This window comes from Ursus arctos, chromosome X, assembly GCF_023065955.2.
Source record: "Ursus arctos isolate Adak ecotype North America chromosome X, UrsArc2.0, whole genome shotgun sequence".
Classification (NCBI taxonomy): domain Eukaryota; kingdom Metazoa; phylum Chordata; class Mammalia; order Carnivora; family Ursidae; genus Ursus; species Ursus arctos.
Window position 1 is genome coordinate 69,354,818 of NC_079873.1, and position 25,499 is coordinate 69,380,316.

The 25,499-nt window shown below is 37.8% G+C and overlaps 1 protein-coding gene across 1 annotated transcript in view; it reads left to right on the plus strand.

Moving 5' to 3' along the window:
* DACH2 (dachshund family transcription factor 2) overlaps positions 1-25,499 on the plus strand; it is an 807,630-nt gene that overhangs the window by 365,120 nt on the left and 417,011 nt on the right. Inside the window, exon 3 of the mRNA XM_026480109.4 lies at positions 807-919. Within this exon, the coding sequence (XP_026335894.2) occupies positions 807-919 (113 nt within the window). The remainder of the gene's footprint in view (positions 1-806; positions 920-25,499) is intronic.

The following is a 25,499-nucleotide window of genomic DNA, read 5'->3' on the forward strand; positions in this document are numbered from 1 at the left end:
AGTCATGGAAGCCAGATACTGACTTTCTATTTTATTATTTTATGGATTAACATTTGCAACTGCAATTCCTGAACTGCTCACGCTAGGGTGAAGAATGTGCAAATGGAATAGATCAGATAAATGCTATAAGTTTAGCCTCAACTCATCAGTTAAAAACACTAATAAATCTGTAAGAAAAGACAGTCTAGATAGCAAAAGTGGCAGGTTTTGTTACTACAGCCACTCCAAGAGAGTGCACTGCTGGTTATATAGCCTGTTTTAAATAATAGGTAGATTTAAAAAATCTACTGAGAGTGGGGGTCCTTTGTTCCTGGTGGTCTCCTGGCAGCTGTGGAAATGCTAAAAAAATCACATCTTATTCTTCATCTCTTAGCTCTTTACCCTTTTACCTCTCTGCACAGAGACTTAATCACTTCACATTCTATACAATCTGAATTCTGTTGAGTCACTATCTCAGGTCTCAGTATCATGCTTTAACACTTGGGATCAAACGTAGCTTTAAGGGCAGGGGGTATAACTTTGAGTTTCTCACAACAAGTAAGCTGTATTGCAAAGTGCTGCCTTGAAAATGTAATCTAAACTAAAGATTAGTTTTTTATGGTTTTAATGTTTGCCATAACTATGTTGAGAAATTTGGTAGAAAGGAAAGTATTGGTCTTTTGGTAATCAATGAAAGTAGTCTTTAAATAAAATCCTATGACTCTTGGTAATTAAACAAGATTGAGGAGGCAAGTATGGCAAGTGATGGTATTTCCAAAAAGAGTACATTTTTAACCTGATCTTTGTTTTTGTCTGTTTTTCAACAGTTCCAGGCCTGGCAGGCCTCCTAAGCGTTCTTTGGGAGTGTTGCAGGACAATGCTCGCCTTCTGCCGCATTCAGTCCCCGGCCTTTTATCACCAGGACTTATCACTCCAACAGGTAATAAAATCCATCTGATGATCAGCCTTGTCTGTTCATGCTGCCCAGCATTAGAAATAAACAAATATTGATCTAACTGCCTTGTCCTTCAGAGCTTTTCAAGCTGTACTAGAGGTTACAGTATTGAATTTTTAAAGTATTCTTGAAAACAGTTTTGTTACTCTAGTGACTCAAATCAAATGGATATGACTCTTTAAAAAAATTGTCATTTCCTTGCGGGAAATCCCTTTCGAGGCCTTATTGTATGTATATTTTTGTGTGCTGGGGGCAGGGATGAGGGGTACTAGCCAAACCAGCCTTGTCTCAAAGCCTTCTATAGAATGCAGCACATCTACTTACTTACATGTTTCAGTAATATATATTTTTCTTTGTTTTTAAGGTTTTTGAGCATCTGTGTATCTTGTCCAGTTTTAATCTAGGTTAAAAAGTAGAAAGAAGATGTACCCTTGGTAGAGAAGCCTTATGATTAGAAAAGAACATCCAAATGGTCATTGTCTTAATAATTCAGTGTTTATCAACAACATGATAAACAGTGCTCCCCTAAAAATACCAGTTTCTTACTTTAGTATTGCACTTTTTAATTCTCTATAAAAGAATTTAAAACTGCATGAAATGCTTAAAAATAAGCTTAATATTTCTTTAACTAAACCTTTAAAAATTATTAAAGTTATTACATGGTAAAAAATGAAAAAGAATTTAATGACAATGAGATTTTTATACCTTTCACCATACAAAATTTTATAAAGAACCTGCTGTACATGGTATTATGTCTAAGGTAATGAAAAATTGTATGAGTAGCAGTCCTTGTCAACACTAGAACTAGAGAGAGGACATGTAACCTAATAATTGCACTAAAGTGTGATACAGACTATAATACAAGTACATACCAGGTGCTATAAGATCACAGAGATGGGAGCAACTAAGTCAGTTTGGTAAGTTGGGTAATATAGAGAGAGATGGAAACTTTCAAGCTATGTTTTATAGACTGAATGTCAGATAGGAGGAGAATCAGTGAAAAACATTCTAGACAGAGAGAAGACTACAGACAGATAAACACTAGTGAGAAAGAGCCCAGTGTGTTAGGGGGAATATCAATTAAGTTGAAGAGACAAGAGCAGATATTTGAGGTGGGAGACTCATAGGCAATATGTTTAGAATAGAAAGTGTGGGGAAAAGCCAACTTGTGAAGCTAACTTTTTATTTATCAGGGTTAGAAGGTTAGGATTTTCCCTATAGACCAGTGGTTTCCAAAGTGTCTTTCAAGGACTTTCCTTACCTGCTGATGTGGAGTTCGAGAAGTATTTCCAGATTCCCCATTTCTGCTTCAAAATTTTATATATCCTATAGTACTTTGTTTAATTTTTTTTTAAATGCTGTATGGGGTGCCTGGGTGGCTCAGTCTGTTAAGCATCTGCCTTCAGTTTAGGTCATGATCTTGGGGTCCCGGGATTGAGCCCCACATCAGGGAGCTTGCTTCTACCTCTCCCTCTGGCCCTCCCCCTGCTCATGCTCTCTCTCTTTCACTCTCTCTATCTTGAATAAATTTAAAAAATCTTTAAAAAATAAAAATAAAAAATAAAAAACCTGCTGTAAGTAAAAAGAACCACTGTTAAGGCTTTGGGGGTTAGAAAATGATTTTTTAGACTAAGTATTTATAAACAAATTCTGATACAAGAATAAAACAGTCTTGTACATATAAAATAATATTGAGGGGATAATAGTGCTGGAATTATACCTTGGTGCTCAATAGATGATAATCTATTTCTTAACTTATAAAATACATTGACAGAGCCTAGAAATAGTACCATGTAAATAATCAGATCCATGTCCTGATTTTGAGGGAATGTGTAGATGAAAGAAAAAAGGATTTTAAAACTACCTTGAAGGTAATGTACTCTTGAGTAAACTTTAGTACCTTAACTATTGAGGAAAATCTGTAATATTTAAGTTTGTATTATATACCAGGCATGGGTGCTAAGTGGTTTGTTGTTGTTGTTGTTGTTTTTAGTTAACATATAGTGTAGTGTTAGTTTCAGGGGTAGAATTTAGTGTTTCATCACTTGCATATAATACCCAGTGCTCATTACAATAAATGCCCTCCTTAATGCCTATCACCCAGTTACCCCATCCCCCCCACCCAGCTGTCCTCCAGCAACCCTCAGTTTGTTCCCTATTGTTAAGAGTCTCTTATGGTTTGCCTCCCTCTCTGTTTTTATCCTATTCTATATGCACTTCATTTAATCTTCATTGTAGACTTATGGATATTGTCTTCATTTTTCAAGTGAGCAATTTATGGCTCTGTGAGTTTAAATTAATTCCATAAGGCCACAAAGCAATTGAATGGCAGAACTGGGTTTCACGTCCAGGTCTTTTGAACTCCAGAGCCCATACTCTTTCTTCATCATCACGATGTCTTATAGTACCTGTAAGAACCCAGTCTGAGGCTTTCTCTTCCTCCTAATTTACTTGGCTTATATATTTCACCTTCCTTGGTGCCTCCTTCCTTGGATTAGGGACTTGGCTTTCCCTCCTACAGCTTGAATTTATCCCAATGAGAGACATCGAAAGAAAAATCCTCAAACCAAAATCTTAACCCTTTGCTTGTGCCTAGAATGAGATGATAGAGATAGATAAGGTATTGAATGGGGAAAAGCATGAGCACTTCTGTCTAAAAGACAGAAAGTAGAAAAAACATTAAACAGGAGGAGGAGGAATATGCCCAGCTTTATAGTAATTCCTCTCCTTAATTTACATGAATTTATTTTACATGCCCAAGAATATCCTACTTGCCTATAGCCAAATGTAAGAAAAAAAATGCTTTGTAAAACCAAGTAGAAATAATTCTGGGATTATGCATATTTTGGATTAGACATACCACTTCACTCCTCCATTCACAAAGATAATTGAGAATCAATTCTCAATTTAGTTATCAGAAGGTTTCATATTTGACATTGTACTTACTAAGCATTTCAAACCTAACTTTCATTAATTTCATTTTGAATAATTTTTGAAGAATTCAGTTGTTATATTTTTTAGGTTTTTATTCAAATTCCAGTTGATTTTTTTTTTGGTTCCAATTTTTATTTGATTTTATTTATTTATTTATTTACTTGAGAGAGAGAGAGAGCCTGAGTGGCAGGAGTGGCAGAGGGTGAGGGAGAGAGAGAATCACTCAAGCAGACTCAGCACTGAGTGTGGAGACTGACTCAGGGCTTGATCCCATGGCCCTGAGATCACAACCTGAGCCCAAACCAAGAGCTGGATGCTTAACTGACTGAGCCAACCAGGCACCCCTAAAGTTTTTATTTAAATTCCAGGTAGTTGCATACAGTGCAATATTAGTTTCAGGTGTAGAATTTAGTGGTTCATCACTTACATACAACACCTATTTCTTATCATAACCAGTTGATATTTCTAATATGGTCTTTACGGGTTGAGATTTATCCATTTTTCTCCCAAATGATTATTGAAATGTTTTACAGTGCTTTCTGGCTTCAGGTGCTTGTGTCTCAATTTGTGTGTGTGTGTGTGTGTGTGTGTGTGTGTGTGTGTGTGTGTGAAGAAAGAGATAATGTCATACAGCTGTGTACAATTTTACATACAACTGAATAATTATTGAAAAGTGTTTGCTGGTAACTCCTGCTTCTGAGTTACATATGAGTAGAAGCCCCTCTGAACCTTGCTAAATTTGCCTAAGTAAAGGAACTTATTCTATGTTTTTCTTAATTTAAATTCAACTTCCCATCACATAACACAGCATTGGTTTCATATGTGGTATTCAACAATTTATCAGTTGCATATAACCCCTGGTGCTCATCACATCATGTGCCCTCCTTAATGCCCATCACCCAGCTACCTCATTCGCCCACCCACCTCCTCTTCAGCAACCCTCAGTTTGCTTCTCAGAGTTAAGAGACTCTCATGGTTTGTCTCCCTCTCTGATTTCCTCCCATTCTGTTTTCCCTCCCCTGCCTTATGGTTCTCTGTACTGTTTCTTACATTCCACATATGAGTGAAACCATGTGATAATTGTCTTTCTCTAATTGACCCTTTTCACTTAGCATAATACCCTCCAGTTCCATCCACGTTGATGTAAATGGTAAGTATTCATCCTTTCCGATGGCTGAGTAACACTCCATTCTTCCATACCCATTCATCTGTTGAAGGACATCTCAGCTCCTTCCACAGTTTGGCTATTTGGACATTGCTTCTATGAGCATTGGGGTGCATGTGTCCCTTCTTTTCACAACATCTGTATCTTTGGGGTGAATACCTAGTAGTGCGATTGCTGGGTTGTAGGGAGCTCTATTTTTAAGTTCTTGAGGAACCTCCATACTGTTTTCCAAAGTGGCTGTACCAACTTGCATTCCCACCAACAGTGTAAGAGGTTTCCCCTTTCTCCACATCCTCACCAACATTTGTTGTTTCCTGTCTTGCTAATTTTAGCCATTCTGACTGGTGTGAGATGGCATCTCATTGTGGCTTTGATTTGTATTTCCCTGATGACAAATGATGTTGAGCATTTTTTATGTGTCTGTTGGCCATTTGTATGTCTTCTTTGGAGAAATGTCTATTCATGTCTTCTGCCCATTTCTTGACTGGATTTTTTTTTTTTTTTTGCATGTTGAGTGTAATAAGTTCTTTTTTTTAATTTTTTTAAAGATTTTATTTATTTATTCGACAGAGATAGAGACAGCCAGCGAGAGAGGGAACACAAGCAGGGGGAGTGGGAGAGGAAGAAGCAGGCTCATAGCGAAGGAGCCTGATGTGGGGCTTGATCCCATAGCACTGAGCCGAAGGCAGACGCTTAACCGCTGTGCCACCCAGGCGCCCTGAGTGTGAGAAGTTCTTTATAGAACTTTAATACTAGCCCTTCATCTGATATGTCATTTGTAAATATCTTCTTCCATTCCATAGGTTGCCTTTTAGTTTTGTTGACTGTTTCCTTTGCTGTGCAGAAGCTTTGTATCTTGATGAAGTACCAATAGTTCATTTTTGCTTTTGTTTCCTTTGCCTTTGGAGGTGTATCTAGCAGGAAGTTGCTGTGGCTGAGGTCGAAGAGGTAGCTGCCTGTATTCTTCTCTAGGATTTTGATGGATTCCTGTCTCACATTTAAGTATCTCATCCATTTTGAGTTTGTCTTTGTCTATGAGTAAGAGAATGATCCAGTTTCATTCTTCTGCATATGGCTGTCCAGTTTTCCTAGCACCACTTATTGAAGAGACTGTCATTTTTCATTTGGATATTCTTACTGCTCTGTTGAAGATTAGTTGACCATAGAATTGAAGATCCATATCTGGGCTCTCTATTCTGTTCCATTGATCTATGTGTCTGTTTTTGTACAAGTACCATGCTGTCTTGACAATCACAGCTTGGAAATAGAGCTTGAAGTCAGGCATTGTGATGCCTCCAGCATTGGCTTTCTTTTTCAACATTCTTCTGGCTATATGGGGTCTTTTCTGGTTCCATACAAATTTTAGGATTCTTTGTTCCAGCTCTGTGAAAAATGTTGATGGCATTTTGATAGGGATTGCATTGAATGTGTAGATTGCTCTGGGTAGCATAGACATTTTAACAATATTTATTCTTCCAATCCATGAGCATGGAATGTTTTTCTATCTCTTTGTGTCTTCCTCAATTTCTTTCATAAGCATACTGTAGTTTTAGAGTACAGATCCTTTGCCTCTTTGGTTAGATTTATTCCTAGGTATATTATGGTTTTGGGGACAATTGTAAACAGGCTTGATACCTTAATTTCTGTTTCTTCACTCTCATTGTTAGTGTATAAAAAAGCAACTTATTTCTGTGCATTGAGTTTGTATCCTGCCATGTTGCTGAATTGCTGTATATGTTCTAGGAATTTTGGGGTGGAGTCATTGGGGTTTTCCACATAAAGTATCATGTCATCTGCAAAGAGTGAGAGTTTAACTTATTCTTTGCCAATTCAAATTCCTTTTATTTCTTTTTGTTGTTTGATTGCTGAGGCAATTTGCTGGAGAGTTTTAATCAAGAAAGAATGTTGTATTTTGTCAAATGCTTTCTCTGTATCAATTGAGAGGATCATATGATTCTTGTCCTTTCTTTTATTAATGTGATGTATCAAATTAATTGATTTGTGAATGTTGAACCACCCTTGTAGCCCAGGAATAAATCCCACTTGGTTGTGGTGAATAATCTTTTTAATATACTGTTGCATCCTATTGCCTAGTATCTTGGTGAGTATTTTGGCATCCATGTTCATCAGGGATATTGGTCTGTAATTCTTCTTGATGGAGTCTTTGGTTTTGGGACAAGGTAATGCTGGCCTTATAGAACGCATTTGGAAGTTTTCCTTCCATTTCTGTTTTTTGAAACAACTTCAGTAGAATAAGTGTTATTTATTCTTTAAATGTTTGGCAGAATTCCCCTGGAGGCCATCTGGCCCTGGACTCTTGTTTGTTGGGAGTTTTATGATTACTGCTTAAATTTCCTTTCTGGTTATGTGTCTGTTCAGATCTTCTATTTCTTTCTGTTTCAGTTTGGTAGTTTATAAGTTTCCAGGAATGCAGCCATTTCTTCTAAATTGCCTAATTTATTGGCATATAGTTACTCATAATATGTTCTTAAAATTGTATTTCCTTGGTGTTGGTCATGATCTCTCCTCTTTCATTCATGTTTTTATTGATTTGGGTCCTTTCTCTTTTCTTTGTGATAAGTCTGACTAGAGGGTTATCAATCTTATTAATTCTTTCAAAGAACCAGCTTCTAGTTTCATTGATCTGTTCTACTAGTCTTCTGGTTTCTATTTCATTGATTTCTCCTCTAATCTTTATTATTTCTTTTCTCCTGCTTGGTTTAGGCTTTATTTGCCATTCTTTCTTCAGCTCCTTTAGGTGTAAGATTAGCTTGTGCATTTGAGATTTTTCTAATTTTTTGAGAGAGGCTTGTATTGCAATGTACTTCCCTCTTAGGACCGCCTTTGCTGTATGCCAAAGGTTTTGAACAGTTGTGTTTTCATTCTTAGTTTTCATGAATTTTTAAAAGTCTTCATTAATTTTCTGCTTGATCCATTCATTCTTTAGTAGGATGCTATTTAACCTCCAAGTGTTTGAGTTCCTTCCAAATTTCCAAATTGAGTTCAATTTCAAAGCATTGCAGTCTGAAAATAGGCAGGGAATAATCCCAATCTTTTGATATCAGTTGAGACCTGATTTGTGACCCAGTATGTGATCTATTCTGGAGAAAGTTCCACATGCACTCGAGAAGAATGTGTATTCTGTTGCTTTAGGATGGAATGCTCTGTATATATTGGTGAAGTCCCTCTGGTCCAAGGTGTCATTTAAAGCCCTTGTTTCCATGTTGACCTTTGGCTCATATTATCTGTCCATTTCTGTGAGTGGGGTGTTGAAGTCCCCTACTATTATTGCATTATTATCTATGTGTTTCTTTATTTTGGTTATTAATTGGGTTATATAATTGGCTGCTCCCACATTAGGGGTATAAATGTTTATAATTGTTAGATTTTCTTGTTGGATAGACCCTTTAAGTATGATATAGTGTCCCTCTTCATCCCTTACTACAGTCTTTGGTTTAAAATCTAATTTGTCTGATATAAGGCTTGCCCTCCCAGCTTTGTTTTGATGTACATTAGAATGATAGATCATTCTCTACCCCCTCACTTTCAATTTGGAAGTGTCTTTGGGTCTAAAATGAGCCTCTTGTAGACAGCGTATGGATAGGTCTTGCTTTGTTATCCAATCTGACACCCTGCGTCTTTTGATTGGAGCATTTAGCCCATTGGAAGAAATGAATTTAGTGTCATTGTGTTAATGATAAAGTCCCTGTTTCTGTTGATTGTCTCTGTTTCTTTCTGCTCTATGTTACTCTTGGGCTCTCTCTTTGCATATAGGATCCCCCTTAGTATTTCTTGCAGGGCTCTCTTTTTGCTTATAGGATCCCCCTTAATATTTCTTGCAAGGCTGGCTTGGTGGTCACATATTGTTTTAGTTTCTGTTTGTCCTAGAGCTTTTTATCTCTCCTTCCATTCTGAATGACAGCCTTGCTGAATAAAGTATTCTTGGCTACATGTTTTTCTCATTTTTTACCCTGAATATATCATGTCAGCCCTTTCCTGCCTGCCAGGTCTCTGTGTTTAGGTTTGATATAAGTCTAATGTTTCTACCTCTCTAGGTTAGGAACCTCTTATCTTGAGCTACTTTCAGGATTTTCTCTTTATCTCTGAAATTTGCAAACTTCACCATTATATGTTGGGTTATTGATCTATTTTTATTGATTTTGAGAGGGGTTTTCTCTACCTTTGGACGTGAATATTGTTCCCTTCACCAGATTAGGGAAGTTCTCAGCTATGATTTGCTCAAATACACCTCTGGCCCTCTCTTTCTCTCTTCAACCTCAAGCACCCCAATCATTCTGATGTTGGTAAGTTTCATGACATCATTAATTTCTCAAAACCTTTGTTCATGGGCTATTAGTTGTTTTTCTCTCTTTTCCTCAGTTTCTTTCCTTTCCATCAACTTGTCTTCTATGTCACTGGCTCTCTTTTCTGCCTCGTCTACCTGAGCACTTTGAGCATCCAATTTAGACAGCATAAATTTAGAGTATTTTTTATTTTGGCCTGATTAGATCTCATTTCTGCACTAAGAGATTCTCTAGTGTCTTTTATGCTTTTTTCAAGGCCATCTAGTAACTTTGTAATTGTTATCCTGAATTCCAACTCTGACATTTTAGGGAGTATATAATTTCACAGGGTGGACAAAACAGGGTGATCTAGTTGGTCTTGAATGTATTTTGGTCTGTGTGTTAAAAGAAACTAAATCCCAAAATTGTAAAGAAAACAAAACTCATATATATACAGAAATAAAATTGAATAGAGTGAAAGGAAGCCAAAAAGGAAAACTATATCTATAAAATGTAAATGTAAAAAATGAAAGTTAAAAAAAAGACTTAAAGAGTTGATAAAATAAGTAACTAGTTGAAAAAGGAAAAAAGAAAAAAAAGAAATGGAAAATTTTAAACTGACAGATAAATGAGTCATGAGAGAAAAACCTCAAATTCTATACACTACTTTCCCCTAGCGCTGGAGTTTTACAGTCCTGTGTGCTCCAAAAACTTGGTATTAGCTTGGTGTTCCTGTTAGTCTTCTGGGGGAGGGACATGCTGTGCTGCTTCTCAAGTGTCTTTGCTTGGGCAGAATTGCACTGTTTCTTGCCAAGGGGCCAGGCTCAGTGTAAGCTTGTCCTCTGTGTGGCTTTTGTTCCCTGAAGCTTTCTGTGCCTCTTTAGAGGATCAAAATAAAAATTGCTATGCCCCGATCTCCAGCCCCAGAGCTAAGAGATCACGGTCCCCTCTCTCCAGTAAACCCCCAGGGATAAACCGTCTTCACTTTCATGTGTGCCAAACTCTGCAGACTCCTGCAGTGCACATCCACACCGATCCTCTTGTGGGAAGGCAGAGGGTCCCATGTTACTGCACTTTGTAGAGCCCTGGCATGGAAAGAAGTCACTGAATGATGTGTGCACCTGCTCTGTCCCTCCCAGGGGGAGGCAGAGGGTCACCTGTTACTGTCCTTTACCAGGTTCCTGTCCTAAGAGCTGTTGCCAGTTCATGCATGCACCCACTCCACCTCTCCCAGGGGAACATGAAGGGATCCCGAGTTCCTGTCCTTTGCCTTGTCCCCATGCAGAGAGCAGTCACCCAACAGAGCTGTGGCTCCTGGTTTATGGCTAACTGAGCTGAGAGCCCCCTCCCAGACTCACTGACCCTGACTAGCATACCCACTCCAATGCTTGGGAACTCTACCAGCACAGGCACCCCCATTATTTCTGTGACTCCAGAGATCCTGAGACCACACTGTCCCACCTAGAATATTGCCCTTTTTCACCCCTTAAGCTTCTTTAAGGCAGGGATGTCTCTCACTGGAGCAGATTTCTAAGGGTTTTGATTTTGCCTTCTGGGGCTATATCACTTTCTGGTAGTCAGCTTACTGAGACTCCCTCTCCCAGCCATTTATCTTCTAATAGCTTGCAGAAAGTGATTGCTTTTCTACATGTAGAGTTCCAGATTCTTTTCTCTGGTTGAATTCTTGGGTGTTCAGAATAATTTAATAGTTATCTAGTTAACTCCAAGGGACCGGATGAAACGAGGTCCCCTACTCTTCTGCCATCTTGTCTCCTCTATACACTTGTTTGTATTATTTCTTTCCATTTATAACTTAAAAATGGTGTCTAATGGTAACAAAATGATCAGGGTGTCTCTTTTCAGATATTGTGATGTTTTTGCACATTATTTTTGTCTTTAAGTTGTTTTCCCCCCAGCAGTTGCAAGCAAAAAACGCAAGCGAAAAGGATTAGAAATGGTTAAGACATTATCCTCTGATTTATTTAAGAAGAGTTCTTAAATTATTCCTATAGCTTGACATTTACATCTTTATACAACAGAACTTGATTCATTCAAACTCCACTAATTCAGAATTTGAAATAATTCAGACAGTGGTTATGTTAAAGTCGCTAATGTTAGCAAAAATATCATACTTAACAAAACAAAACTATACACAAGAAAGAAATGTACATGGGTATAAGCATGTGCATTGGTATAGGATTAAAATACTGGACAGGTTTAAATTTCCTTAGGTACCTAGAAAGTACTTTAGCAAGATCTGATTCTATGCAAATAATCAAGATACTAATTATTAATGATAGGTCTTTATTCACTAAAATAGGACCCATAGGATCTATTCTTGAATATTGCCTGATATCCATTTAGATATTACACCTATGTATAGATATAAATATATATAATCTAAATATCCATTTATATATTACACCTACATAACTATAGATAGATATAGTATCTATCTCCATCTCTACTGATATATATATATATATATATAATATTCTTTCTTTCCATTTAACAGATATTTATTAAGTATATATATAATATATATATATTCTTTCTTTCCATTTAACAGATATTTATTAAGTATTTATTCTGCACCAAACAATATGAGAGAATGTTATAACACCTTAAAATAAAACTCATTTTGTAGTCAGAGTTTTCCCAAATTTCATCCAGCCTTTTCCTTAGTTATTACAAAATGATGAAGTTTGACTGTTTTGCCTTTATATATTGAACTGCTTGATATTCTGAACATCTCATGTCTCTGTCTCTGTTCCTATTGTTCAATTCATATCTTAATTACTAATAGCACATTAATACATAATAATCCTATTTTTTGGTATTTTGTTGTAAAGTCTTTTGGTGTATAGGGAGAAAAAAAAAAAGAGGGAATATTATCTCCATCATTCTCTGCAGCTCTGTAGAAGTGCTAATATCCCTGGATCACATTTAAAGGATGGATTAGCTGTGTGTGCCTTTGAATTTTCTAAAATATGAGTGCTCTCCTTTCTTCAGCTTAGGAAGCATTTCAAATAGATGTGGAATTTGGCTTGAGAGAGATTTAAACTGACAGTTTACAAGGAAGTAATATAGTGCTTCAGATGAAATTCATGTAGTGTTCATTTCTTAAAAGGTAGCAGATTCTTTGGCTTTTTTTGTTTGTTTGTTTTGCTTTGTTTTTTTTTTTTAAGATTTTATTTATTTATTTGACAGAGATAGAGAGCCAGCGAGAGAGGGAACACAAGCAGGGGGAGTGGGAGAGGAAGGAGCAGGCTCATAGCAGAGGAGCCTGATGTGGGGCTCGATCCCACAACGCCGGGATCACGCCCTGAGCTGAAGGCAGACGCCCAACCGCTGTGCCACCCAGGCGCCCCTGCTTTGTTTTGTTTTTATTCTAGCTTTATTGTGGTAAAATATTTTTAGGAATTTTAGCTGTTCTCCAAATCCCTGAACCAGTGAAGATACAATGTCGTAATAGTGCTACAACATTCAACTCAGAATTGGCAGAACCATAACTAGAAACATGCCAAGTCCTGGCAATGTGATGTCAACTTTATGATATGATAATAATGCCAATTAGCCTGGTCATATTGCTGGAATCAGTGTCCCTTCTTTTTCATGATGCATTTCATATTCTCAATCAGTTTGGATGCTAAGAAGTGGTCTTAAGGAGGACAGAGAGGCCTTAGGCATTTATTTTGTGAGTATAAAAAAGAGAGATCAACCTAGAAAAAAAAAGCCTTTTTGATGGTTGCTTAAAACATGTCTGTTTCTATGACTGTCTTTGGGTTTTTGAATGTGCAATAATGTAAAGCATACTTCATATCACACAAATGGTAAACTGCTATGTCATTACATTTTCTTAAAGGTATTTCTTGTGTGTTCAGGAAGACCATTGTTCTAATAGGAGCCAGAAGTTAAATTACTTATATTTTCTTTTTTTAAATAATTTTTTATTATATTATGTTAGTCACCATACAGTACATCCCTAGTTTCTGATGTAAAGTTCCATGATTCATTATTTGTGTATAACACCCAGTGCACCATGCAATACGTGCCCTCCTTAATACCCATCACCAGACTATCCCATTCCCCCACCACCCCCTTCTGAAGCCCTCAGTTTGTTTCCCAGAGTCCATAGTCTCTCATGGTTCATTCCCCCTTCTGTTTACCCCCCCTTTCTTCTTCCCTTTTTTCTCAAACTGATCTTTCTACTTCTTATGTTCCATAAATGAGTGAAACCATATGATAATTGTCTTTCTCTGTTTGACTTATTTCACTTAGCATTATCTCCTCCAGTCCCATCCATGTTGCTGCAAATGTTGAGAAATTGTTCTTTTTTGATGGCTGAATAGTATTCCATTGTATATATGGACCACAACTTCTTAATCCAGTCATCTGTTGAAGGGCATCTCGGCTCCTTCCACAATTTAGCTATTGTGGACAATGTTGCTATGAACATTGGTGCATATGGCCCTTCTCTTCACTACGTCTGGATCTTTGGGGTAAATACCCAGAAGTGAAATTGCTGGATCATAGGGTAGCTCCATTTTTAACTTTTTAAGGGACCTCCACACTGTTTTCCAAAGGGGCTGTACCAACTTGCATTCCCACCAACAGTATAAGAGGGATCCCCTTTCTCCACATCCTCTCCAACATTTGTTGTTTCCTGCCTCGTCAATTGTTGCCATTCTAACTGGCCATTCTGTTGCCATTCTAACTGGTGTAAGGTGGTATCTCAATGTCGTTTTGATTTGAATTTCCCTGATGGCTAATGATTTTTGAACATTTTTTTTATGTGTCTGTTAGCCATTTGTATGTCTTCACTGGGCAAGTGCCTGTTCATATCTTCTGCCCATTTTTTGATTTGATTATTTGTTTCATGTGTATTGAGTTTGAGAAGTTCTTTGTAGATCTTGGATACCAGTCTTTTATCTGCAGTGTCATTTGCAAATATCTTCTCCCATTCCATGGGCTGCCTCTTAGTTTGTTTCTTTGTTTTTTTTTAATTTTATTTATTTATTTCACAGAGATAGATGCAGCCAGCAAGAGAGGAAACACAAGCAGAGGGAGTGGGAGAGGAAGAAGCAGGCTTCCAGCAGAGGAGCCCGATGTGGGGCTCGATCCCATGATGCCAGGATCATGCCCTGAGCCGAAGGCAGACGCGTAGGGACTGAGCCACACAGGCGCCCCTGCCTCTTAGTTTTTTTGACTGTTTCCTTGGCTGTGCAGAAGCTTTTTATCTTGATGAAGTCCCACAAGTTCATTTTTTTCTTTTGTTTCTCTTGCCTTTGGAGATGTGTCATAAAAAAGATGCCGTGGCCAATGTCAAAGAGGTTGCAGCCTATGTTCTCCTCTAGGATTTTGATGGATTCCTGTCTCACATCGAGGTCTTTCATCCATTTGGAATTTATCTTTGTGTATGGTGTGAGAGAGTGCTCATGTTTCATTCTTTTGCATATAGCTGTCCAATTTTCCAGCACCATTTATTGAAGACACTGTCATCTTTCCACTGGATGTTTTTCCCTGCTTTGTCAAAGATTAGTTACCAAAGAGCTGAGGGTCCATTTCTGGGTTCTCTGTTCTGTTCCATTGATCTATGTGTCTGTTTATGTGCCAGTACCATGCTGTCTTTGTGATCACAGCCTTCTAGTATCGCTTGGAATCAGGCACCGTGATGCCCCCAGCTTTGTTTTTCCTTTTCCACAATTCCTTGGCAATTTGGGGCCTTTTCTGGTTCCCCACAAATTTAAGGGCTGTTTGTTCCAGTTCTTTGAAAAATGTTATTGGTATTTTGATCAGGATGGCATTGCAAGTGTGGATTGCTCTGGATAGCATAGACATTTTAACTATGTTAATTCTTCCGATCCATGAGCATGGAATATTTTTCCATCTTTTTGTGTCTTCTTCAATGTCTTTCAAGAGTGATTTGTAGTTTCTAGAATATAGATCCTTTACGTCTCTGGTGAAGTTAGTTCCGAGATAACGTATGATTTTTGGTGCTATTGTAAATGGAATGGATTCCCTAATTTCTCTTTCTTCAGTCTCATTGTTCATGTATAGAAATGCAACTGATTTCTGAGCACTGATTTTGTAGCCCGCCACATTACTGAATTGCCATATAAGGTCTAGTAGTTTGGGGGTGAATTCTTTTGGGTTGTCCATATAGAGTATCATGTCATCTGCGAAGAGAGACAGTTTGACTTCTTCTTTGCTGATTTGAATAACTTTTATCCCTTTTTGTAGTCTGATTGCTGTTGCAAGGACTTCTAGTACTATTTGAATAATAATGGTGAGAGTGGGCATCCTTTTCGTGTTCCTGATCTTAAGGGAAAGGATTTCAGCTTTTCCCCATTGAGAATGATATTTGCTGTATGCTTTTCATAGATGAATTTTATGAAATTGAGGAATGTACCCTCTATCCCTCCACTCTGAAGGGTTTTAATCAGGAAAGGATGCTGTATTTTGTCAAATGGTTTTTCTGCATCAATTGAGAGGATCATATGGTTCTTGACTCTTTTCTCATTGGTATGATCTATCACGCTGATTGATTTGTGAATGTTGAACCACCCTTGCATCCCAGGGATGAATCTCAATTGGTCATGATGGATAATCCTTTTAATGTACTGTTGGATCCTATTAGCTAGGATCTTGTTGAGAATTTTGGCATCCATATTCATCATGGAAATCGGTCTGTAATTCTCCTTTTTGATGGGGTCTTTGCCTCGTTTGGGGAACAAGGTAATACTGGCCTCATCAAATGAGTTTGGTAGTTTTCCTTCTGTTTCTATTTTTTGAAACAGCTTCAGGAGAATAGCTATTATTTCTTCTCTGAATGTTTGGTAGAATTCCCTGGAGAATCCTTCAGGCCCTGGACTCTTGTTTTGGGGTAGGCTTTTAATCACTGCTTCAATCTCTTCAGAATTAATCCTTCTGCTTAAAAAAATCAATTTCTTCCTGTTTCAGTCTTGGTAGTTTATAGGTTTCCAGGAAGGCATCCCTTTCTTCCAGGTTGTTTAATTTATTCGCATAAAGCTGGTGATAAAAGTTTCTAATGATCCTTCCTATTTCGTTGGTGTTGGTTGTGATCTCTCTGCTTTCATCCATAATTTTATTAATTTGGGTCCTTTGTCTATTCTTTTGAATAAGTTTTGCCAGTGGCTTATTGATCTTATTTATTCGTTCAAAGAACCAGCTTCTAGTTCTGTTGATCTGCTCTACTGTGCTCCTGGTTTCTAATTCATTGATCTCTGCTCTAATCTTGATCAACTGCTTTCTCGTGCATGGGTTAGGCCTGTTCTTCTGTTCCAGCTCCAGCTTCTTGAGGTGAGAATATAAAAACTGCATTGTAGATTTTTCTGTTCTTTTGAGGGAGGCTTGGATGGGTATGTATTTTTCCCTTAGGACCGCCTTTGCAGTGTCCCATAGGTTTTGGACCATTGTGTTTTCATTCTCATTGGTCTTCATAAATTGTTTAAATTGATTTTTAGTTTCCTGGTTTACCCAATCATTCTTGAGCAGGATGGTTCTTAATTTCCAAGTGTTTGAGTTTCTTCGAAATTTTTCCTTGTGATTGAGTTCCAATTTCAAAGCATTGTGGTCTGAGAATTTGCAGGGTATAATCTCAGTCTTTTGGTATTGGTGGAGACCTGTTTTGTGACCCACTATAAGATCTATTCTGGAGAAAGTTCCATGTGCATTAGAAAAGAATGAGTATTCTGTTGTTCTGGGGTGTAGTGTTCTGTATATATCTATGAGGTCCATCTGGTCTTGTATGTCATTCAGAGCTCTTGTTTCTTTGTTGATATTCTGCTTAGGTGATCTGTCTATTGCTGAGAGTGGAGTGTTAAGGTCCCCTACTATTAACACATTTTTATCTATACGTCTCTTTATTCTGGTTAAGAGTTGTCTTGTGTATGTAGCTGCTCCCATGTTGGGGGCATAAATATTTATAATTGTCATATCCACTTGTTGGATACATCCTTTAAGAATAATATAGTGTCCTTCTGTTTCTGTATCTACAGTCTTTAGTTTAAAATCTAATCTGTCTGATATGAGAATTGCTACCCCAGCTTTCTTTTGAGGTCCATTGGCATGAAAAATGGTTTTCCATCCCTTCGCTTTCGGTCTGGATGTATCTTTAGGTTGAAGATGAGTCTCTTGTAGACAGCAAATGGATGGGTCATGTCTTTTTATCCAATCTGCAACCCTGCGGTATTTTATGGGAGCATTCAGCTATTCACATTGAGAGTGATTATTGAGAGATATGATTTTAATGATTTCATGTTGCCTGTGAAGTCTTTGCTTCTTTAGATCATAAATTTCTGTTCTGTATCACTCTTGGGGCCTTTTTACTTTTATAGAACCCCCTTAATATAGCCCGTAGAGCTGGTTCGGTGGTTATGAATTCCTTCTGTTTCTGCCAATTCTGGAAGGTCTTTTTCTCCCATCAATTCTGAATGACAGACTTGCTGGATAAAGGATTCTTGGCTGCATGTTTTTCTCCTATAGAGCTTTAAAAATATACTGCCAACCCTTCCTCTCCTTCCAGGTCTGTGTAGACAGGTCTGACATTATTCTGATACTTTTGCCTCTGTACATGAGAAATTTCTTTGCCCTGGCCACTTTCAAAACTGTATCTTTGGATCTAATATTTGCAAACTGCACTATGAGGTGACATGGCATAGGTTTGCCGTGGTTGACCTTGGGAGGGGTCCTCTCTGCGTCTTGAACACGAATACGTGTTTCCTTTGCTAGATTAGGGAAGTTTTCGCTACAATTTGTTCAAATATCTCTTCTAGACCTCTCTCTTTCTTCATCCCCTCAGGGATGCCGATGATTCTGATATTGGAATGTTTCATTCAGTCAGTAATCTCTCGTAATCTACATTCTTGAGATTTGATTTTTTTGAGCCAAGTTTCTGTTTTAACTTTCTATTCTACCATCCCATCCTCCAATTCACTAATTTGTTCTTCTGCCTCCTTTACCCTGGCTGTCAGAGCATCTAGTTTTGACTGCATTTGATTCATAGCATTTTTAATTTCTGCCAGATTCGCTCTCATTTCTGCCCTTAAAGATTCTATATTCTCGTTAATATTTTCGTTAATATTTTTTTCAAGTCTACACATCATCTTGACCATTGTTACTCTGATCTCCATTTCTGATAATTTGGTTATATCCATATCCATCAGTTCTGTGGCAGAGGCCACAGACTCATTATCTTTTCTTTGCTGGGGAGGATTTCTCCTCATCATTCTGATGAGGAGAGGTTGTGAGGTTGCCCAGAGCCCAAATTATTGATCAGGACCCAGGCAGTATGCACTTGTTTTATAGGGACCTTAGAGATGTGGGCTTGTTGATTTTTCAGCCTGCCTTCTCGGAGAGGGACCTGCTGTGCCAATAATCAGGCAACCCTATTCGGGTAGAGTCTCCCTGTCCCCTGCGAGGTGGGATGGGGATAGGCACAACGCGAGCTGGTATTTCCGGGCTTTTGTTCTCTGGCAGCTTTCCCTGATGGTTTTCTGTGACTCTTCTGAGAGTCAGAGCAGCAGTGGCCATATCCTAGCCTCTGTCTCAGAACAGAGAGATCACAGTCCACTCTCCACTGAGCTCTCTTGGCCTCTTTAACTCTGTTTCTGTCGGTGCTGCCAAAAAACCTGCAGCGTCTTGTGTTGTGCACCCCACAGCTGGTGTCCCAACCCTCACTTCCAGGGCCCACACGTCTCTGTCATTTTTGCTTGTAACACTGCCAGCCACCTCCGGTTCCCGTGCGCTCCCGAGCACTCTGTTTCAGTGTGGTTCGCGTGCTCTCAGCCGGTTTTCAATCTGGTCACGCCTTCGCTCCTGAGCTCCCGGTTTCAGTCTAGTTCAAGTGTGCGCTCCGTAGCTCCGGTTTTTAGTTTGGATGCGCACGCTCCCGAGCTCCTGGTTTTAGTGTGGTTCCAGTGCGTGCTCAGGAGCTCCTGTTTTCAGTCTGGTCCCGCGCGCGTTCCTGGGCTTATGGTCTCAGTCTGTTTTCTTGCGGGTGCTGGTCCGCGAGTCCGGCCAGCTCCCCAGTGCAGGAGGCTACTGCTTCCTGGCGCCCAAGCGTGGCAGCTCCTTCCCCCTTCCATTTATCTTCCAACATCTATGCGCGGATTCACGGCTTCCCGCTTCATACCTTAATACTCAGCGCTGGAAATGTTCATTTGTAGAGATCCATGTGCATCTTCCTGCATCTCAGGTTGATTCCGTGGGTTTTCAGGATTGTCTGGTACATAACCTGCTCGACTCAGGGGACCGGCTGAAAAAGGGGACCGCTTCCCCCTCGCCATCTTTTCCCTCCTCCTCAAATTACTTATATTTTCTAACACAGTGTAGAGTTTAGACTTAGTAAACAATTTTAATTTCTCTACTAGATAAAAAGCTTAACTACATGACTTTGATAATAAGAACCCCATTCATTCTATTAGCTGAATCTGGATTTCCCAAATCTCAGTTTCTGTGTTAATGGGTTTTTTCTTTCTGAATGTTTTATAAGTATTTTAACATAAAAATGTCTGTACCCAATTTTTTAAGACTCCTGTCAATTATGTTTGTCCTGAATGAGTGTCTCATAGAGCAGAACCCAGTGCTTATTTCCAACATGGGTAGAGGAGATAACTTGGAATTTAAGCAAATTTTACCAACTGATTGATGGTGGTGGTGATGATGATGATGATGATCTATATAGTGTTTTTATAAAGTACTTCTACATCTTTAAGGTGTCTCTATGTGTATGCATGTAGCTAAGCTTTAAGTTTAAAAAGAATGATTTTCAAAACTTTTTTTCATTTAATCTTTTCAGCAATCCTGTAAGCTTAGTGTTAATATTTCTGACTAACAGATGAGGAAAACGAGTTTTCAGTAAGTTCACTGACTTGGTCCAAATTTCAGAGGAAGTAATGTGTGGAGCCATGTTTCTGGACCATTAATTTCTTTTTTTCCCTTTTCAATATTTATTTTATTTTTTTAAATTTTAAATTCTAGTTAGTTAATATACAGTGTAATATTCATTTCAGGTGTATAATATAGTGTATAGTATACAACACTTCCATGCTCATCACAAGTGCACTCCTTATACCTCATCACTTCTTTAACCCACCTCCCAGTGTGGTAACCATCAGTTTGTTCTCTATAGTTAAGAGTCTTGACCATTAATTTCAAAGCCCAGGTCTCTGGACCATTAATACCATAATTTTACAAATACACTGAACTATATCTTTCATGCAAAAGCTTGGTATTGAAAATTTAGGCTAGAAATCTTCAGGGTTATATCAGAACTACTTAAGTATGAGAGAGAAGTTGTTTGGTGTTTCAGAAGTAGGAAATCCTAGAATAGTCCATGTAATTAACTGTTGGTGACTGTATAACTTCAATAAAATAACACTTTAATGTTTTCTGTTCCCCTTTTTTTTGTTCTTACAGATTTTACAATGTGGGGTAGCTAGTATAATTAGATGTGGCTGTAATTTTTCTTTCCATAGAGAATAATCACAATCTTCAGAATGATTGCAACCTGCCTTTCTTGTAGAGAAAGGTAACAAATTGTTTTTTTGTGATGATTCTTGAGTAAATTACTTTGATATAGGTGGATTGAATTAATATGATGAAGTTAATAAGAAATAGAAATGCTGCCAAACACCACTAGTCTGGCTGCAATGTTATTTCACATTTACAGTTCTAACTTCCCTCTGTGTTGAGAGGATCACTGATGACTACACACTGTCATTGTGATAAGTGATATATCCCACAGTGCCCTGCTTTCCATCTGGTCAATCCTTAATCTATCCCAAAATAAGAGATCTTATAAAAATCACATAGTCACAAGCCAAATAGTGGATTGTAGAAAGTCACATTTGCATCTCCAGAGCTCATCCTCCAACCTCATTTTTCCCATCACACGGAACTTACATGAAATGAAATATACAACTCACCTATTACATGTGTTATTCTTTCAAGTGTCTGCCCCTTATGCTGACTTGTTTTTCCCAGGGGAGAAAGTGTACATTTAAATAGCACAATAAAACTTTCCATTCTACAATATACCTGACAGATGATAAGCTGTCTTGTCACTAGTTTATTTTATTGGAAGCAGTGGATGGATGGATTGAAATAATCCATTAAACTAAAGCCTATAGTTAGGAAAATGCACTAAGTATTAATCATTCAAAGAATCATACAAAACAAAAATAAATTTCCTATCATTTTCTATTAAAGCAATAGAGGGTAATAAGATTTAGAATCTACAGGCATCACCTTCATTTTGTGACCAGAACTGATTAACAAAAAATAGCTTGAGACCTAGTCCTGAACTTTAAAAAAAATCTATAGATCATAAGATATCCTGCCTTTATTAACAACTAAAAGCTGGGGGTAGGGATTGGTTACCATAGTGGTGATGATGGTGAAAATGTTTTGCGTGACTTCTTTCCTTCCCTTCTTGCAATATATAGACTTTGGACCACGTTTTCAACTCATTTTGTTTATATTCAATACAGGCAAGATCCTGAGAATTCTCAAAATGGCAAAATTTCTACTCTACATTTGTACACATGCGTGAGTCAGTGTAGACAGTGCCAAAATATTGAGCTTAAAAATGTTATTACTGTATGCTTTTCCTCTCTTGAGTGCTCTCACCTAGTCATTTTAATGTACAAATGATGAGGTGCCTGGGTGGCTCAGTCGTTAAGCGTCTGCCTTCGGCTCAGGGCATGATTCTGGCATTCTGGAATTGAGCCCCACGTCAGGCTCCTCCGCTGGGAGCCTGCTTCTTCCTCTCCCACTCCCCCTGCTTGTGTTCCCTCTCTCGCTGGCTGTCTCTCTGTCAAATAAATAAATAAAATCTTTAAAAAACAAACAAACAAACAAACAAAAAAATAAATGAAAGTGCTAGGTGAGAGGTTTTTTTTTTTTTTAATCTTTCTGTAAAATAAACCTGGGCTAGAGAATAATATGATGTACTTCTTACATAATCATTAGAAATAAAAATTAGCATTCTGAATTTAAATGACAACATAAAAGGTGTCACTCAGTTAAATTAACTCAATTTTCTCTTTTCTCTGAATCCTCAAAAGTAACAATGTTTTCTTTTTTAGTAGCGTTACTTGTATAACCCAAAGACCAATAGAAAAGAACTCTTTTTAATCATATAAAATACCCTTTTCCCCTTGCACCTTATGTGAAGATAAATGAAATTACTTAAATCATATCCTGTATGGGCCATACAGGATAACAATGAATATTAAATTGAAGTCAGAGTAAGAACGAAGTGGAAGTTTCTCATATAGGACTAACACTGAGTGAAAAAGGGCAATTGGTAATAATCATGTGGTGGATAGAGGGTCATCACATGCAACAATGGATTGCTGCCTGTGTATCATTATTTGGAAAAGACCGAGAAAGTTTCTCGCTAAAAATTTATTTTTTTAGAGTCTCTTGTGGCATAACTGTCATAGAATAAACTTACATATTTAAATGTACAATTTGTTGTTTGACACATGTGCATAGCCACAAAACCATCAGCATACTAATTTCCTTAAACTTTCCTAACACCTGATCTTTCCTTCCCTATCTACTTCCCAGGCAACCACTGATCTGCTTTCTGTCACTATAGTTTGTATTTTCTGAAGTTTTATATGAAGAGAATCTTAGAATAGGCATTATGTTTTGTCTGATTTATTTTACTTAGTGCAATTGTTTTGAGATTCTAAGTTTTGCACATTAATAGTTCTTTCATTTTTATCGCTGAGTAGTATTCCATGGTATAAATATACCATAATTTATTCACGTTTCCCTCTTCTAGATATTTGAGTTGTTTCCAAGTTTTTGGCTATAATGAATGATACTGCTTTAAACCTTCATTTACACATTTTTTTCCTGTGGATGTTTTCATTTCTCTAGAATAATTATAGCAGTGGGATTACTTGGTTGTATAGTAACTGTATGCTTAAGTTTATAAGAAACTTATAAACTGTAACTGTTTTTACAAAGTTGTTGTATACTTTTACATTCTCAACAGTAGTATACAAGAGTTCCAAGTATCACATATCATTGCTATCCCTTGGTGTGGTTGGTCTTAGAATGTAAAGAAATGCATTATTTAACAACCTATCCCTGAATCCTGAATTCAAGCATTTGCACCAAATACTGTCCCCTGTTTAAAGGTTAATCTTTGAATTAAAATAAGCCATACTTTGTTTAATGGTGTGACTGTAGTATAAATGGGTATCCATTTCTACATAAGTGTAGGCTCATCTTCAGTGAGGAATGGAGACTGAGTACTAGGGTGAAGGACATATCCTTTGGGGGTGATTAATGGTTTGTTTCTTTGAAGCATTGTGGACCTTGACATTGTGAAGAGGAACAAAAGAAGGGCCAGAGGAGAGAAACCAATAATAGAGAAAGTAGAAAAGTGACCCAAATGAGCTCTTCCTAGTTCACACTTTTTTCTAGTGTCAGACTAAGGTAGAAATAGTTAAATATTTGCAAGCTGAAAGTTGGAATCATACTTTTTATGATTTTGTTGTTTTATGCAGTTGGCTTTTTGATCAAGGATCCCACTTGAAAGCTGAAGTAGATTTTTTTTCTGGGGAAAAAAAGCAACTTCAATGGTTTTCTTTGAATTCACTTATGGGAAGGGCTTTATGAAAAGACCATAACCACTTGGGCTTAGATACTCTGGTATCTAATCTACTTTCCCAGGAAAAAATTCATAAGTTATTACACCTCATTATGAAAGTGTGAGTTAGATTAAAAGCTTAATTAAAGTAATTAGATCAACAGATTAATAAATGACAAAGAATATTGTCCTTAAACTGTCCTTAAACTGTGAGAAATGCATGGTATTCCATCACACTATCAAAGTAAAACTGGTTTCAAGTTAAATATTTTCTGGCATGTGTTTTAGTGAAGAATGTATGATTTATGGAAGTGGATCTTTTCATTTCCATAAATTCTATGCCTATTCTTCTAAAAACAACAACAACAGCTTGTGTCCCAAATATATGTGTCTCAAAATATATGTTCAATATTTTACATTTGATATTATTTTAGGACCAGAATATCTGTTGGGTGTTTAGAGAAAGATAACTAAAATGACCAAGGGCATGGAAAGGCTTGCATATGGAGCAAGTTAAAAATGAATAGCACACTTTAAGCAAGATAGATAAAATTTAAAAGGGAATATGACCTAAGTATATTAAACCATTCAAGGGGAGAGGCAAGATGGTGGAGGAATAGGGGACCCCATTTCAACCAGTCCCCTGAATTTAGCTGGATATCTACCAAACCATTCTGAACATTCATGAAATCAGCCTGAGATGTAAGAATGTATATCTGGATCTCTACAAGCAGAAAAACACCACCTGTTGAGAGGTAGGAAGGGCAGAGTCATGAATCTCTCAGGAAATACTGGAAGATAAACAGAAGGTGGAGAGAACCTCCATAAACTGGATCCTAGCAAGTTATGTAACATGAGTATGCAAAAGCATTAGCAGCCAGAAAAGGGCTTTAGAGCAGCACCCAGACAGGATCCAGGAGCTGCAGGTATGTGTGAGAGCCCGTGGCCACTTGCAGTTTTAAAAGCACAAAGGGCAGAGATGCCCAGGCCCCTGGGATGACCTCTAAGAGAGTCACAGTGGGTGCACACTACAGGAGGATGCAGTTTTCAGCAGCACATACAGAAATGGAAACTGTGACCTGGAGGGTTTAGTGAAGAGAGCAAACTTCAATTTCTCTGCTCTGGGACAGAGGTTTGGGTGTGGCCATTTTTGCTCTGACCCTCAGAAGAGACTCAGAAAGCCTCCAGAGAACAAAAGTTCAAAAAAACAGTTCCCACTGAGCCTAGCCCCCTCCACCACAGAGGCAGCACTACTCTGCCCAAGTAGGGTTGCCTAAGAGACAGCCTGGCTGGCCCCTCCACCAGAAGACAGACCGGAAGAACAAGAGGACGACAACACTATGGTCCCCATAAGACTGCAAAATCCCAACAGCAGGGGAAAATAGTATATTGAGCTCCAGGCGTTGCCTCATGGCTTGTTTATTTTTCAGATATAACTCTCTTTTTCTTTTTATTCTCTTTTGCTTCCTCTCTGTTTTTTTCTTTTTATCTTTTTTCTCATTTCAACTGGACGTTTAATATATCAACTTATATTTCATAGTAGCTTTT